Raw genomic sequence first — 17,718 nt, forward strand, 5'->3', positions numbered from 1 at the left:
AATCTTCTAATAAACAGTCAGTTAACTGTTCGACGTATAAAGTTATTAGGCTCATAAACAACCAGATAACAACATTGAATTTTTCAATCAAGAATAATTTATTCTACAGAATAACAAAAAAAAAATTGTCAAATTCAAAAATATTTCAAATTAAACGTCATTTTTATTCATGATTGTTTTTGTTTTCTTGTTTTCCACTGTATTTTTTTCAAAATTCTTTCAAAACAGCTTTGACAACTGACACAATATTTTTGTTGAGATTATTCCTTAGAATAATTTTTATTCGTCTCTGAAAGAAGCAGATAGTTTTATTCTTAGGAATAAGCTATATCTGCTTGTTGAAAAATTGATTTTTTCTCTATCCTTGGGAATAAGTACTAACTGACTGTTTAACTGACTATTGAAAAATTGGCCCTTAAAGAAATAAGGAAAAAAAAATATTCGAAAAAATGGTCGAAGATAATGGTGAACTCAACCAGAATGGCGTTGTCAAAACCCGGCCCTTACTCTGCTGCCTTTTTGATCCCAGTAAGTTTTTGTTTTTATGTTTTTCATTAAATTCTTAATTTTTAATACTAAATTTAATTTTAAATTGCTTTTTCTATCCTAACTTTTTTATGGTGCATGCGAGCCAACTCCCATCTTTATACATGTTCTTGCTTCTCACTCACTCTCTTAAGTTTCCTATATTAATCTCTTATCTCATGTTTCATACTCATAAAAGTTGCATTTTAAAAAAAAATATATCTATATAACTTTTTTTTTGTATATACAAAACAACAATAAAATTCGAAAAAAAAAATAAAATAATCAATAAATCCGTAATTTATTCTTTCAGATGTTTGGTTTAAGCCGGAACGCTTGCATCCAAGAGGTGAGTACACTTGTACAAAGAAGAAGTGTTGAGAGAGGGTTGTTTCCATGTTCTTCGTTCTTCGTTAAAAAAAAAAAAACCTTAAGAACTTAGTGCATTGATGTGTAAGTGAGTTTGTAATGATGGTTACGAACCACCAACGACTACAGAACGCTGACGACAAAACTCAATGAGGTCATACCGCATTTTGAGTGCAGAAATTGGGATATCGCTTGAGCAAGTACAGAATCAATTTTGAAGGGTATTGGTTAACCTTCTGGGTTTTCATTCTATCGTGGGGTACAAATGAACTGTCTAAACAACCCCCTTCCCGAGGGGTTTTTGAAAAGAAAAATAATGACGAATCTTTTTAAGTGGTGCTGACATTTAAAAAAAAAAACATGAAAAACGTCTCGCATGTCAAATGTACATATACACAATTTGATTGTTGTTGGTGTATTACATTCTGTACATTATGTACTCTATATCATTTCTTGCACTTAGTGGTTTTTTTTATTTCTAAGAAAATCAATGGTTTTTTGTTTTTTTTTTTTTCTTGGTGCATATAGAGAGAGGGTTTTGGTAAACGAACAGTTTAGGTCAAGTGTCTTTTACTTAGCCTAGTTATTAGATTTGAAATTAGAGATTATAATATTATGTGGTAAATTGCTGTCAATGTGTAGAGTACTTCTTTTAATAATAAGAAGTATATTTATATTTATAGTTATGAACATGAACATGGTCTCAAATATGACACCCAGTACCTATTATCCCCATTTAGTACCTATAAACTGTTTTGAGGGAGTATTTTTGTTGTATTGATGGAAATAGTAGACACGAAGAAGAAAAGATAACGAGTGATAATTTATTCATGTAAAACAACTTTGTTAGAGTGCTGCTGCTGCTGCTGCAACATAAGAAAACAACTGAGACTGCAGATGGAAGATTAAACAAACAGTGACAGCATAATTGGCGTATAGTGTTGAATTTTTCTATAACGTTGATAACATTATTATAATGGTGTAAGAGGCGTAAAAGGTTTATAACCTTTAAGAGTTCAAGTTGCAAAGTTTGCGGAAGTATTAGTGAAGTTTAAGGGGACTTTTACGTTGCCGTACTCGCATCAGCCAGATATTTGTGTCCTTTGGAATTTATTGAACAATATTTCTTGTTCAATGGCTCATTTTATTCTGTTTTAGTTGATCAATTTGTTAAGTGGTGTCAAAAAATCGCGTTTACACTGGCAAAAACAAGTCGCCACGTTTAGTTACATAAGAGTTTTTCCTTCTCTGAATTAACCATATTAAAATCTTGTCAAATCTAGTAGTTATAATTTTTCTTTTTTTACCCAAAAGTTCGAAAAAAAGCAGTTTTCTGAGCTGTTTCTCAATTTCAACCCAAATTTGGTACAAAATGAAAATCGTCTCTGAACTGATCTCTGAAAAGGGTTTCAAAAACACTACTTTGCTAAATTTGTTAATTTCTTTGAGCTCGGAAATTTTCAGCAATATTTTGTTGCTTCAATGAAGTACAAAAAAAAATTCTGCTTTAAAAATGCATAAAAATTTACAAAATTGCAAGCATGTGATTTCCCGCAGTAGCCCCTTACATATTTATTAAATATTTTTCCGCTCTTGAAAGAAACGGCTATAACGCGAAGGCAAAGGGCCAAAAGTCCACAAAAAATTTTTGTGTGAATCTGAATCCAAATCCGTTACCCGTTTCACTGCATCGCTTAAAATTGTTAAAAATTGCAAAATATTTTAGGTCGCCGTATTGGCGGTATGGTTAGGACTGTCAAGTCGGAGATTCTGGATTCTAATCCAGCATGTACATTTGTAGCACCTTGACTTTTTTCCAACCATGGTTTTGTTATCTCTGCTAAACTGATTAGTTTTCATTAGGCAGATATTTGAGAGTTATCTAAATCTACTGAACATTTAAAGCGGTGAAAGTTATAGGCCTTTCATAAGATCACCTTTATTATGATTTTCAATTACAGTAAGAAAAAGTGATCATGAGTAATTTTTGACATTTTTGGGACCAAAACTGCAAACATAAAAAGAGGTAGGCATTTTCGGTAATAGCGGTAAAAGAAATTTAAAATAATCCTAAGTTTATAGCCTAATTTTGTTCAAAATATTCTCTTTTCATTTTTTGACGAGTATTACTGAAAAAACAAAAACCTGTTATAAAGTGATTCAATTTAGGATATACGTTTCATTTTCTATGAGAACCAAGAACCAAGAGAAAGCACAAAAATATTAAGATTGAAAGAAAGTTTTTTAAATTATAAAATAACTTTATTTAGAACCCTTAAAAGAAAATAAATGATGCCAATTTGTTTTGCTAAGGTGAAAATTTCTGATAATACCTAATAATTTTTATCAAAAAACAAAACCGGCTTCCATGGCTAAAACTGGGTTTTATGGTTTTTCTAATAGTTCTTATGGCCAGAACTGAACGAAATTGAATTGGGACAGATGGGAGAATTATCAAAATTGGTTCACTCAGTGCAAAGTTATGAGGTAAAAAAAAAAAAAAAAAAAAAATACAGTCGAATTGAATACCGCTTCCTTTTTGGAAGTCGGCAAAAAAGTCAACAGAATTGACAAAAAGGCCAAATATGAACATTTTAGGTCCATTTTCTTCACTCGGAGTTGAACAAAACTTTAGAATTTTTATATTAAAAATTCTCAAGTTATGTTCAACTCCGAGTGAAGAAAATGGACCTTAAAGAAGTAAATCATAGATTTCCCCCCATATCAATTAAATCTTTTAAATTTTTGTATTCTTGGTGAATCTATCATTTTTACTTTTTTTTATTAGTCCACAATTTTTTTTTTTTTTTTGCAGATGGCTTTTCTACTAGTTAAACAATTTCACTTCCCACTTAAAAAAATTAAATCTCAAAATCCTATTTTAAAATACTTGGATTTTTTTACTTTTACTCTGAAAAAAATTTCAGGGGCCAAAAAAACGCAATAAAATAACTGAAAACTTATTTAAATGTTGACACTTTTCTTTTCGGTCACAAAAAAATGAATAGTTCTAAAAGACTTTTAAAAGTTCCTTTCAAATACCTATAATTCTGTTTAAAAAGCAAAGGCATTTTGAACTTCAAACCTTCGTCATCGCATTACACTTCCACCAGCAAAACCAATAATATTGTACAATCACTATCCCCTCAAGATATGATGTAGTTTTATCAAATCCACTGCGCAACATTGTCGAAGCGCATCTCAATTGGATTGCATAAATGCATCAGCCATCCCCTTCCAAAATAAAAACAAAAACGAAAACTCGGCTGCTGATGTCGGTTCTCATTTGAATTGATTCTTCCGCGCTCATAAGCTTCAGCTAACATTGATGCCACAGATGCACAGACTTATTAATATGAATATGAATAAACAGCAAACATGCAATGCAACGAACTACAAAATCTCACAAGTGGAAATTCAATTGTGTTTATTTTCTATTCGCTTGGAATATTAAAACAAACCGACACGACACGACTATCATCGTCGCCTTCATCGTCTCGTCGAATATACCATCATCATATGGAACCTTTTTCATTTGCGTCACATGCTCACAAGTATCTAGCCTGGAGTATGTACTCGTAGAATATGTTAAAACGTAATCTTATATCTAAGAGAAAATTCTGCAGATACCGTCCCCGGTGTTATAGACTGATGGCCACAATAAGACGACGACGATGAAGACGATGACAAGTTATCATCGTTTTTCGTTTCGGGAGACTTGTCAAGAATTATTTTCCACACCTCCCACAACCTTCACTTATGAATATGTAGGGTAGGTACTTTTATTATGGTCACCACATCATCAGAATCGTGATGAAAGAACTCCTAACTTCAATGAATAGATATTGGACATTGGAAGAAGTTGTTTAGGTTTTATTTTTTTTATTCAGCAAAATCATCTTTCTTTTTCAATTAAAATCCCACTTTTCAAGTCTCTCCTCTCGAGGAAAAGAAATTTACTTTTCAGCTTATAGCTATTGCGGTCAATGACCGCACGCGAGCTAACTCAATAGAGTTCCTCCTCCGTCCTCCTTCTTCCCATATCAACAAGACACCATCACAGTGATTTAATAGTTTGCTTTATTTATGGTCTCCCTGGTGGATATAAGCAAAAAGGAGGATCGTGCATAGCAATTGAACTCTAATGATGTCATATTGCTGGTTAATATTCTTCGTCTTTTCTTCCTTTCGTTTTTTGGAATGAAAAATCTATTTCTGGCCAAAGTGCGGAGGTGGTATTTCAACAATTTCAATGCTGATGGTGGTGGATGTTAGTCATGATTTGAGGCTCTTGACTTGACAACCCAGTTGTTTGTTTTGGAAGTTTTAATTATTTCAAAGAAGAAATTATTTTTCTGTACGTTGTTGTTGAATGTTGAAATGTTATCATTTTAGACTGTGACATGTTTAAGGAAATTGTGTGTTCTAAGAGGAAACATAAATATTAAGTGGATTTTTAAAATTGAAATATTTTTCTCATTTTGATTAATGAATGAATGGAGAAAAAATATAGAAAAATAATATGTTCACAGCTTTTAAAAGCACGTATTAACTGCGTCATTTGACATATTTGAATAATTTTGAGCAGATGTTCAAATCAATTTATCTGCATTTTTCTAGAAGAATGATTCGTTTCAAAAGAATTTAACATTTTCTTTTTTTCTATTAGAAAACTTGTGCTGTTTAGCTGTAAAAAAAAAATCTGGTAAATGGTCTCCTTGAACCTTGAACTTTAGAAACTTTAGAATCATTCAATTTTTTTTAGAATCATTCAATTTCATGCATTCAATAATGTAAAAAACGGAACTTGCCTTAACGGTAGCAGAATATGAAATATTTTTTGAAAAATCTAGCGAAGCACTCGAATATGGATAAATTTCAAATAACTTCTAATATTTGGTGAGACCAAATTTCTAATTTGGTCGAACTACGAAATTGGTACTTCCACAAGTCCACAAATATGAAGAATCGACTCGAACCAAATTACTACATATCACCTTGTGCCTACGGTGTTGGATGTTTTAGCTTAAAGATCTTTGATATAAAATAATGAAAGGTTTACAGATGAAATATTTTTGATCACCCGGAAAACTATTGTGAGTTTCACCCGAAGGGAAGTTACATTTTCCTCCAAACTTATTTCTTGTTAACCCCTCAAATTTAAGTGGGAAAAAAATCTGTCGACTACCTCGCATATTAACGAAAAAATTCAAAATTCGGGGAGTTTTCCGAACGTGAACAAATTTTTCCTCGGAAGTCGGAACTCACAATAGATGAATAGTGAAATTCAATTTTTCCTTGTTAAATCTTTTTCATATGAAACTGACAATGAACTTGACTAAAAAATTAAGCAGGTCCTTTCATAGTGATATGGTAACAAATACCTAGATTAGCCTGCCAGCATGTATCGCCACAACTTTTCCGAGAAAAAGTGCAATAACAATGAACTATTTTATAAGATTACTTAAAACATACGGAGGAGAAGACTCCCAAAATTTAGTTTTTGGACTTTAATTTTTATTTCGAATGAAGACTTAGGTACTACTAATGCAAAATGATGAGGAAATAATCATTTAATACATTCGTATCAAACAAACTTTTCCAAACTGCTATCATTTTTAAGTTTATTATCAGCAGGGCAAGGATTTTTATGCACTTAAAAACCCAAAATATGTGCATAAAATATTCACCTTAAATCTGAAAATATGCATTTAAAAACACATTAAAAACCAAAAAATTAACTGAACTCCGCCAAAATATAAACAAAATAACAATATAAATACAAAACATAAAATCTTCTAGAATAAAACACCCAAAACATTTAATTTTTTTTTTAAGAATTTAATATAAAGTTTACTTATAGATATTTTACCCTCTATAGTGTTGATTGTTGGTTTTTTCGTAAAACGGGGTTTCTTCGTTGTCCATTATATCCTCGAATCGGTCGTCTGTGATGGCTCGAACGTTAAGGTAGCGATGGCTGGGCTCTAGTTGTTGCTGGAGTAGTTGTTGCACTTCTAAATTCGGATGGTGTTCCAGGTTCCTGATGATCTTGGTTGATAGCTGCCGCATAGGAACTATCAAAACTGCTATCATTTTTAAGTTTATTATCAGCAGGGCAAGGATTTTTATGCACTTAAAAACCCAAAATATGTGCATAAAATATGCACCTTAAATCTAAAAATATGCATTAAAAAACACATTAAAAACCAAAAAATTAACTGAACTCCGCCAAAATTTAAACAAAATAACAATATAAATAGAAAACATAAAATCTCCTAGAATAAAACACACAAAACATTAAACTTAAATTACATATGTACATGCAAACAAACCATACATTTTTTACACCAAAAAATATTTCCTGAATTTTTTAATCATAAAATTCTGCCTATTTGGCCTGACATTGCTTTTGAACTTGGAAAATTACTGTTCAAATTCAAACAAAAAAATCTTCCCTGTTTTTAAAAATATGACACAAAAATATGTGTTTATCATTAAAATATGCACTAAAAACCGAAATATGCATTTTTATGCATTTAAAGCAAAATATGCAATAATATGCACTTACAAATAAATGCCATTTTAAAGGAAATTACTTGATTCCAAAAACTGTCTTATTCCAATGCTTCTATTATTGCGAAAAAAAAAATATGTTTTCACATAAGAATCCTTGCCCTGATTATCAGCAAACAGTCGCACAAAGAACATTTAAGTATAAGCTTCTTCAAAAAACAGATTCTCGATAATTTTCTGTGCGTCTTGAATTTTTAACATAACATTTAGTTAATTCTTTTCTTAGAAATTGAAACTTAAAACAAATTTTTGTTCAAAAACATCCGTGAAAGTGGGAGGGTTAAAAAACACTCTATGGAGGAATTATAACCAAATCCATTTTTTAACCTTTTCGTCGTTACTCAAGTCAAAAGTAACGTTGTAGTTGGCCCTTTGCTACTACTTGTTTATTCTTACGTGAAGAAAACCAAAGTTTTTGCCTATGAATACGTACTAAGGCAATCCTGAGAAAAATTTAAATAGTCATTAACTAACTGCAATGAAAACTTAAAGACTGAAAATAAGTTTTTCTCTCATTTTTATCAACGTGATAAGAAAATATCATTATAAACTTTTGTCTCAAAAAGTGTTTCCCAGTCTGAAAAAATGAACTCTAATTTTTAATGTTTCATTCATCTCTCTAGGTATGCTGTATAAAATGATATCGCATTGCACCCTATTATGTACATTCTACTTAAATTAAATTTTATTCATAACTTTACCACTTAGACTATAAGAAAAAGTCAATAAAGTTTTGCCGGTATTGAAAACTGTAGACGGTAGCGTTAATGGATGAAAGAAAGTCTACATACTGTTTCTGAATTTCTAATTTACATATTTAAGTGCAAAATTAAAATTAGTTCTTTCAACAAAATTTATTGTTCTTCCTCCAACTTCTTGTGTTCATGTGAAAAGTTAATGAGGTGTGCATAAAAGGAGTCTGCTTTCATTTGGGTTAAGAAGTATAACTTGTCAGTTATAATAATCTTTGAGTTGAAAAAAAGAATTGTGAGGTATTGAAGAGTTTTAAATATAACTATAAAGTTATAAATTTATTATTATGTATTATTATTTTTTTAAGGAATATTTCAAGCATGAAGCAATACGAATTCTCGCACTTAATTTTGTGAACTGTTGGCTTGTTAAGAATCTAATTGGAACTTTCTTAAAAAAAGAATTTAATTTCTAAAGATGTTTTCAAATTGTTGAGTTTTCAACAAACTTTCAAGCGTGTCACGAGGTTGAAAAAGAAGTTGGTTTTTATACCTACTTTTGTTAGGGTTCTTTTCTTATAAAGTTTTTCCGACTCCAGGAAATTTTAACTTCTCTTATTGACCTAATAAAGAACCTTGCACAATACTTCTCCTTCATTTAGTGTATGTTTTTTTTTTTTTTTTCTAAGCTACTAGGTGTGGCAACATTAACCTGGATGAATTTAAGAATGTGTATGCCAGCTAGGCTATATAACAATATCATGACTGTGACTTAACCAGAAAAGACAATAATAAAAACCCACGTTGACACTAACAATTGTGGGTTTTTTTTTTCTCTTTTTTGTTTGAACAAAATTTAAATATGTCAACAAGACCTAGAGGAGCGAATAAGAATTTCCTTAGACAATACAAAGTGTCATAAGCCCACCTCCTTATTTCTTTTTTTTTTTTAATAATAAATTTGCACGTAAATATATATTTTTATGTGCGTACAGTCTTTGTTCTTATATTTCAAAGAAAATATCTCGTCTGTTGTGGGGATATTTGAAACAGAGATGCAACTGTAAGGTATTTTTTAACTAAAACTTAATTACATAATTATTTTTGTGGGTTGGGGTCGAAATTCTGTATGTTGCAAAATTCTGTATTCAAAATACTGTATGCCAAAATACTGTATGTCAAAATTCTGTATGTGTAAAATGCTGTAGGAAAAAAATTCTGAAACTCAAAATTCTGTATAGCAAAATTCTGGTTGATCAAAATTCTGTTTTGTAAAATTCTGTACGGCAAAATACTGTATATCAAAATTCTGTAAAAATGCTGTAAAAAAATATCGTTTTGATAATGTAAAAAAGTGCGCGCGCACTTATAAACATTATCAAAACGATATTTTTTTACAGCATTTTTACAGAATTTTGATATACAGTATTTTGCCGTACAGAATTTTACAAAACAGAATTTTTCATGTCAGTATTTTGTTCATACAGTATTTTGACGTACAGAATTTTGTATTTACAGTATAATGACGTACAGAATTATGGTATTACAGTATTTTGACCCTACAGAATTTTGTCGTACAGAATTTTGACAAGCAGAATTATGACCCGCTCCCTATTTTTGTTTTCACATGAAATTTTGAAGAATTTTTTTCATTTTCATTGTGAATAAAAAAATTTTGGTTGTCCGATTCACAAATGTCCAGAAAATCAAATAATTTAAACAAAAAACTCAAATTATTTATGTACATTATATTTAAAATTAAGATTTTCATTAATTTATCTGTAACACAATGTACCTAAACATTTAAAACTCGAAATAATACCAGATGATATCATAAAAAGTCGTTCCTTTAAAAAATATTAATAAAAATCTGAAAATAAAATAATTTTATACTGCTTTGTGACTAATTTATCCATTTAAATTGCAAATATCTTTCTAGTAGAAATTAACGGAAGAATACCCATGCATTCAAGCAGTCTATTTTTTATTTTATTTTTAAGATAATTAACAACAAGATGTATACAGTATAAGAATTCAAATTAGCACACTTATACTGCAACAGCGCAGTACTGTCTACTGCGAAAACGATAAACAAATCTTCGGGATTGCTTTTTCAAAGATACATTAAAGCAAATTGTAAACAAAAATGAATCTAATTATACCGGATCGTATTCTGCAAATAAAAAAGCAACTACTCAAAGTACATATTGGGTGTTAAAAAATATGTACAGTCAAGTCGAGATTAAGTAAACAAAACTTCTTAAGTAAATTTGAATACAAACGAAATTTTTGAAACTATGATAAAGTACCTACCTACTTATTTATTACGGTGCTTCTTATATGGTCGAAAAAATATTTTTTTCAAATTTTTAATGAGACACCCCTGCATTATGTTCTACCATATAAGCACAGTATATTGTATTTTTTTCCGATTTTAATATTAAAATTTAGGGGTCGCTACCATTTACTAAAGATTTAAGTAAAAAAAAAGATCAATTTCAACAAAATTTTTTTGTTACAATTCAAAGTACGCTTAAAACCCGATTTTTCAATCTTCTAATAAACAGTCAGTTAACTGTCTGTCGATGTGTCGAATAAAGATATTAGGCTCATAAACAATCAGATAAAATCATTGAATTTTTCAACTAAGAAAGATCACTCAGTTAGCTATTCTACAGAATAACACAAAAAAAAATGTCAAATTCAAAAATATTCAAAATTAAACTTCATTTTTATTCCGCTGTATTTTTATCAAAATTTCTTTCAAAACAGTTAAAGATTTAATATAAAGTACTTAATTCTGATTACAAATTTAAAAATTTTCTGAGAAAAAAAAACAACATTTGCTGTATTTTTCAAAACTTTGAATTGTGGTAGCGACCCCTAGAGTGTATTTAAACTGGACTAAATTTTACCCAATTTATATTTAAGGCAGGAAGAACAAAATGAAAGGGTGTCCCATTAAAATTTCGAAAATTGATTTTTAAGAAGTACCCTATTATTTATGGTTTCAAAAAGAAAGAAAAAAGAAAATTTACCCAACTATACAAATGTTCTCAGAAAAAAGAACACACTTGTATTAAAAAAGAAGCTTTCAAATTCTTAACAAATCTAACAATTTTAATTTTTTTAAAGTCATATTATTTATTTTAAACTTCCTGACATTTCTTGCCAAAAGGTCCTTCAACTTCAATCATGGGAAATGAAAAAAAAAAAAAATCAATAACATTAGACATGAAATGATGTAAGACACTGCATTACATAAATAATTTATAAATGTATCTTCTCTGTCACACTAATGTCCGCTCCATTTGGATTCCATCCAAAATCAGAAAATTCAATTTTCTCTGTTTTATTGTTTTCCAATAATAATTTATATGGACTACAGTGCGACTTCTGCAATATAAGTTGAATTCTTATCATCATAAAAGCAAGGGATGACATACTCGTAAAATTCAGAAATTTATTGCAGTTATTTTAATTATATTTCTATATAAAGAATATATGTAGTTCACATCTCATGACTGAGTCATTTACTGTAACAAGTCTCGGAATTTAGATAATAATTTATATTCAGCTTACAGCTATAAATGTAACAATAGTGATTATTTCACACTTCTAAAACTGAATAATGCAAGATCGTAACTTTTCTTTTAAGGCAGCTCTTATGAGTTTTTGAAGTTGCAAAAAATAGAATTACAGTCAATTCACTTGAATTCGAATCTCTTAAACTATATTTTAAAGCTAATTTTTGCTCTTTTTTTATAAACAATATAAGATAATTAAAAAAAAATAGTAATAGTAAGTACAGTAATCTTATACATAAAACCTTGTCTCAAATCCAGTAATTCTGATTTTTGGTACAGATGTTTTTAATAAAGGCCCAATGAAAGTCATAATTTTTCGGATACGAGCCAAAAATAAAAAAAAAAAAAATACTATTTTTTCGCATATCACTATTTTCAATATTTTTAACCATGAAAATGGAACGCATATTTACTGTTTTACAATATTTTATAGGCTCACTTAAAAGAACGAGGCCAGAAGCCAGAAAACGGAAATCGTAAAAACCCAAATTCCGAAATACCAGAATCTTATTTTTTTTTTTCTTCTTAATTTTAGCTCAGGGAAATTAGTCAAAATATGGGCATGAAATCGCATTTTTCGCGGGACAAAATTTTTTTCATGGAATGTGTTCGGGTGGTTGTCCTTATCATAAAAGTCAATTTGTTGGGATAATTGGAGGTTGGGAACAGCCGCCATCTTGGAAAAGAGATTGGTATCGTTTTTATTGAATAGCTCCATTGTTATTCATTTTAACAAAAACTGACAAAGGTAAGACTTATTAACAATAAAATTATCTAAAAACTCAGATACAAAACAATTCCGTGAGTTGATTAAATAAAATTTTATAGTTGGTCAAAGTGCGTGTTTGTATCGCAAGGTTGGGACAAAATGACATTTTTTCATATATCTGACGAACTTTTGATTTGTTTGGATAATTCTGCAAAAATAAATTATAGTATTTATAATTATCTATAAAATGAGACCACAATCGTTATTGTGACCATCATATTTTAGAAGTAATCTAACTCCGAAACTCTCCATGTACTAGTCAAAAGTGAGAAAAAAGCTAGTTTTTTGCTAGTAGGCCGAGCAAATTTTGGGAGTAGAGGTACAACCAAAATATAAGTACGCAGTTTTGCAGCCATACGCGTCTTAATATCGATTTCAAATGTCTGACAACTCTAATTTTGTGCTTTATACGGTTTTCGGGGGGTTAAATAACTTAACTTTTCCACTTAATGTGAATGGGCTAAATTTATACTTTTTGAAATTATAAATATACAAGCTGGTGCTTTATTATTTTTTCTAAATCTAGACACCCCAATCTTGAGGATGTGGCCAATAGAACTCAAGATATAAGCCGTTGATGCGATTATGGTTTTAGAGGCTTTTTTGTTTAGATTTTGTTTGTTTATTTGAATTGAAAAGCGTGATATGGTTAGTTAAAAAAGCTTATATCGTGAGTTCTATTAACCCGATCGCAGAGATTGAGGTGTCCAGATTTAGGAAAAATGATAGAGCATCAGCTTTTATATTTATAATTGGAAATAGTATAAATTTAGCCCATTCACATTAAGTGGAAAAGTTAAGTTATTTAACCCCCCGAAAACCGTATAAAGCACAAAATTAGAGTTGTCAGACATTTGAAATCGATATTAAGACGCGTATGGCTGCAAAACTGCGTACTTATATTTTGGTTGTACCTCTACTCTCAAAATTTGCTCGGCCTACTAGCAAAAAACTAGCTTTTTTCTCACTTTTGACTAGTATGGAGAGTTTCGGAGTTAGATTACTTCTAAAATATGATGGTCACAATAAAGATTGTGGTCTCATTTTATAGATAATTATAAATACTATAATTCATTTTTGCAGAATTATCCAAACAAATCAAAAGTTCGTCAGATATATGAAAAAATGTCATTTTGCCCCAACCTTGCGATACAAACACGCACTTTGACCAACTATAAAATTTTATTTAATCAACTCACGGAATTGTTTTGTATCTGAGTTTTTAGATAATTTTATTGTTAATAAGTCTTACCTTTGTCAGTTTTTGTTAAAATGAATAACAATGGAGCTATTCAATAAAAACGATACCAATCTCTTTTCCAAGATGGCGGCTGTTCCCAACCTCCAATTATCCCAACAAATTGACTTTTATGATAAGGACAACCAGCCGAACACATTCCATGAAAAAAATTTTGTCCCGCGAAAAATGCGATTTAATTTACTAATTTCCCTGGGCTATTTTGAGTTTTCGGTTTTCGAGGTCTCGTATTTTAGGGATTCATAGTTTTCTGAATTCAAAACTTTGGGATTGTGCCTGTCTCCCTTAAATAAGAAATACCAATTTTTGGAGTGGTCAGGTTCCTACCAAGCACCATTGATATGTACAATGTTCATTTGTATTTTTATCGGAAATTTGGTAAATTTTAATGAAAATAAATTGAAAAAAACAAAATTCGTTCTTCAGACGAAAAAAACAACATCTTAAATGAAACTAAGTTCCAAAAAAGTATGCAATGTAACTTCTTTTTTTAAGATGCATTTTCAAAAATTTTAAAATCGTTTCAGCCTTAAAAATTTTTTAAACAAATACCTAAAAACAAAATTTCAAAAAAGTTCAATGTTCCGTTTACGAAAATTTGATTAAAAAAAATGTTATCAAAAAATATCCTTTTTGAAAAATTTGATTTATATTGAGGCAATGAGATCTTTCATATTTCATAAGTCGCAACATTTGTGACGAAAACAGAATGCATAACGAAATCTCCATTATTCTTTAACACTGGTTACCAGTGATTTAGTTTTCTTAAGTTAAATATTTGATTCTTGTTATATTTCTGTAATTGAATTCAAATTAAAATTTTTGTTTGGGAACGACTCTTATTTTCAGAATCTTCTATTTTATCTTATTCCACAGTTTAAAGTGTTCTTATCTACCGTCAAAATTATTCTATTAACCAAGATCTAAGAAATTATCGAACCTCGATGAAAAAACAAGAGTTGTAATTTGTATATGTCAATGTCCTGTCCATATTTCAAAAAATGCTTTGTTTTGATTTAAAATCAAGAGTTAGTAGGAAATGTAAAATGTTAACAAGGATGAAACCTTTGGCTTCAGCATACTAAAGTCCTTATTTTGTTCGAAATGACCACGAAATACGAAATGATTTTTGATGCCGAAAAACAAAGTCAGATCACAAATTTTCCTCAAATTTTGCTATTCCTGATAATAAGGCAGATTTATTGTTTGTAGCACTGTTACCTCCTGTTAAATAACTGTTTTCTTTAATTTTCTTTTTCCAGAAAATATATAGAAAAGTCAAAATTGCCCTTCAGCTAATTTCTCAAAATTATTCATTAAATATTCGAAAATAGTAACTTTGCAGTTATAATTTTAAAAGAAAACAATGTAAAATTGCTAATGAGTATGTAAGTTTCTCAAGGAATAAACAATGATTACAAATTCTTTCATCATCTGTGAGATTGTATAATTTGTGAGAAAGAAAATTTTTGCCAGATGATACACAAAACAAATAAGAATTCTAAAAGTAAATGATGCAAGAAGCCTTATTTTCTATTCTATACCTACAAATTATTTTACAGTCTAATGACTTAACAAGCAGCTTTTTTCAAATAACATCCATTTGAATCACCCTCAAACAATCGGTTCGAACATATTCCATACACAGAGCTGCCTTATTAGATGATAAGTGATGAAAAAAAAAGCTTTCAAACCAATTAACCTTGAAAGTGCGCAACAAAAAAAAAGCTTTTTTTCTAATCTTTTACTCTCTCTCATTTCTATTCTAATTTTCTTTTGTTTTCTCTTTCATAAATTTTCAATAAACTTAAAATTTTTTTCTAACTATACCCCACCCCCAGTTCCGGATAGCTAAGAAGTATAGTTTCTATAATGGCTAGAAGACTATCTGCGTATGAGCTGCCCCGAAGACGTCTGGCTTTGCGGCGCTTTGCCGTGTTAAACATTTTTCTTTTCCCCCCACGTTTCGGGCCAAAACTAAGAGTTTGGCAAAGAACATGAATTCTTCTATTAATAGGAGCTTATGGCGGCTGCCGCTGCCATTAGCCGACAGCATGGCTTCCATATTAATTCCCGGTACACGAACTTGCTTCGTACATACTTTTGTAGAAATTATTTCTTTTTGGTCTTGAAATTAATTTTGAAATTTATTTGTTGCAGAGATTAAAAATTTTGAAAGCTCTCATTTATTAAATTATTTTAGGTAAGGTTATTTTTTGGGGTTGTCGTAATGTATCTTTTTTTGTATCTAAGAGGCTCCAAACTATCTTTTTTGTTGTTGTTTTGTTTCAAATGAGCTTGACCTGCCTCTACATAGGCTCTCGACTTTCGAGTCACTCGTTAAAATGGATTCAATTAGCTGAGTTTGATGAAAACAATCGATGTCGCTTAGGGGGAGCAATTTTTTTTTATTTTTTTCATCCCAATATGGTTGTTGTGTTTACATCATCATTGCGATGAGTGTGGAATATTTTTTCAAAAAGGAGATTGTTTCAGCTTTGTATAGGTATCTTCTATACAAACCTGGCCTATGTAGATATAGATACAATATACTTTTTTTTTTGTCTCATTTTTTTTTCATTATTTTTTTTCTTGTTGTTGATTACTTGTCTCACTGTTCAGTGAACTAAGTAATAAACTGCGCACTTTTTGACGTAATCGTCGGTGTATCTTTTGGAACGTAGATTAAATAGGTGTGCAGTTGATAGATATTTTATACCTACTTGTTTTTTTAAAGCTTTTTCTTCCAAAAAGTGATTTTTGTTTTATTTTATCTTTTGGAGTTCATTTGAAGGATGAATAAAAGATTACCATAAAGCAATTAATTTTGAATTGATTTTTTTGTATATTTTTTTTTGTTGTCGAATAAATGATTCAGTAACAAAATATCAGAGAAACAATATTGAATTAATTAGTTTGAAGAGTTTTCTTGATTTAATGAAGAAGTTTTCTTTTTCCTTATTTATTAACATATTTTAAGAGAAAAATTTTTATTTCAATAAACTTTTCTTGTTGATTTGTTTGAATGGATACAAATTCCAGAAATATCTCTTTCTTTATGAAGATGTCATAATTATGATTCAAGTTTAGATTGATAAATTGCTTATTTATTACGTAGACTTCTTCTGATTGATCTTCTAACACACAATGATAAGAAATCCAATCTTAATTTTTGTTATCATTATTTTTTTTTTATAACACGAACATGTTTTTGTTATAATGACGAACGTTTTTTCTTATTTTTTTTTTATATATTTGTTTTGAAGGTCTTTTCACCGGCTGTGGTGATTTATTACCTTGCCGAAAATAAAATACATGTGGCTTATCAGTTTTACTTTTGGCTTTATGATGATGATAAGAAAATGTGATTTTTAAATAAATTAATTAAATGATAGTACATACACCTACGGTTTAAAGAAATTGTTTTCTTTTTTAATTTTATAATTTATTTAACGGGGTGATTCGAATGATGTCAATTCCTAGTTTATTTTTCATTATAAGCAATAAAAGAAGTGAAAGGGAAGAAGGTTGTGTACCTAGATATTTTTTTTATAGAAAAAAGTTGTTTGTTTACGAAAGTAAGCGCTTGGAATGAGAGTAAGCGACATGCGTCAAACTCTTTATTTCTTTATTTCTTAATTTTGTCTTTACAGGCTGTCCAACAGTCACCCCTAAAGACGAAACCATGAGTTCCTGAGGTAATTCTTGTCAAAAACTTTGTTAAAAAACGAGTTATAAGGGTTTATATGTTTTTTTAGTATTGTTTACTTTAAAAAGCTTTAGTTTTGCTAAACTTAAACAGATTTAAAAAATGTATTCAAAAGAGAATTAACAACAATTTAAACTTGTTACACATTTTCTTCTTGGTCATCTAAAGGTTTTCCTGGAATTTTTTTATCAAAGAGGATTGTAATAATTTTCAAGTGTTTTTTTTTTGCATTC

At 29.7% G+C, this 17,718-nt stretch overlaps 1 protein-coding gene across 3 annotated transcripts in view; it reads left to right on the forward strand.

The window, feature by feature from the left end:
- Positions 1-17,718, forward strand: part of LOC129907827 (reticulon-1-A) — a 62,294-nt gene that overhangs the window by 16,930 nt on the left and 27,646 nt on the right. The window contains exons 1-2 of one of the 3 annotated variants that reach the window (XM_055984207.1): positions 422-528; positions 839-874. The exons of 1 other annotated variant lie outside the window; for it this stretch is intronic. In XM_055984207.1, coding sequence (XP_055840182.1) covers positions 450-528; positions 839-874 — 115 coding nt within the window. In that variant the 5' untranslated portion in view covers positions 422-449. Of the gene's footprint in view, positions 1-421; positions 529-838; positions 875-17,718 lie in introns of those variants that run through there. One more of the 3 variants, XM_055984205.1, reaches the window with a different exon arrangement.

The sequence above is a fragment of the Episyrphus balteatus genome, chromosome 1 (assembly GCF_945859705.1).
Source record: "Episyrphus balteatus chromosome 1, idEpiBalt1.1, whole genome shotgun sequence".
Taxonomy (NCBI): Eukaryota; Metazoa; Arthropoda; class Insecta; order Diptera; family Syrphidae; genus Episyrphus; species Episyrphus balteatus.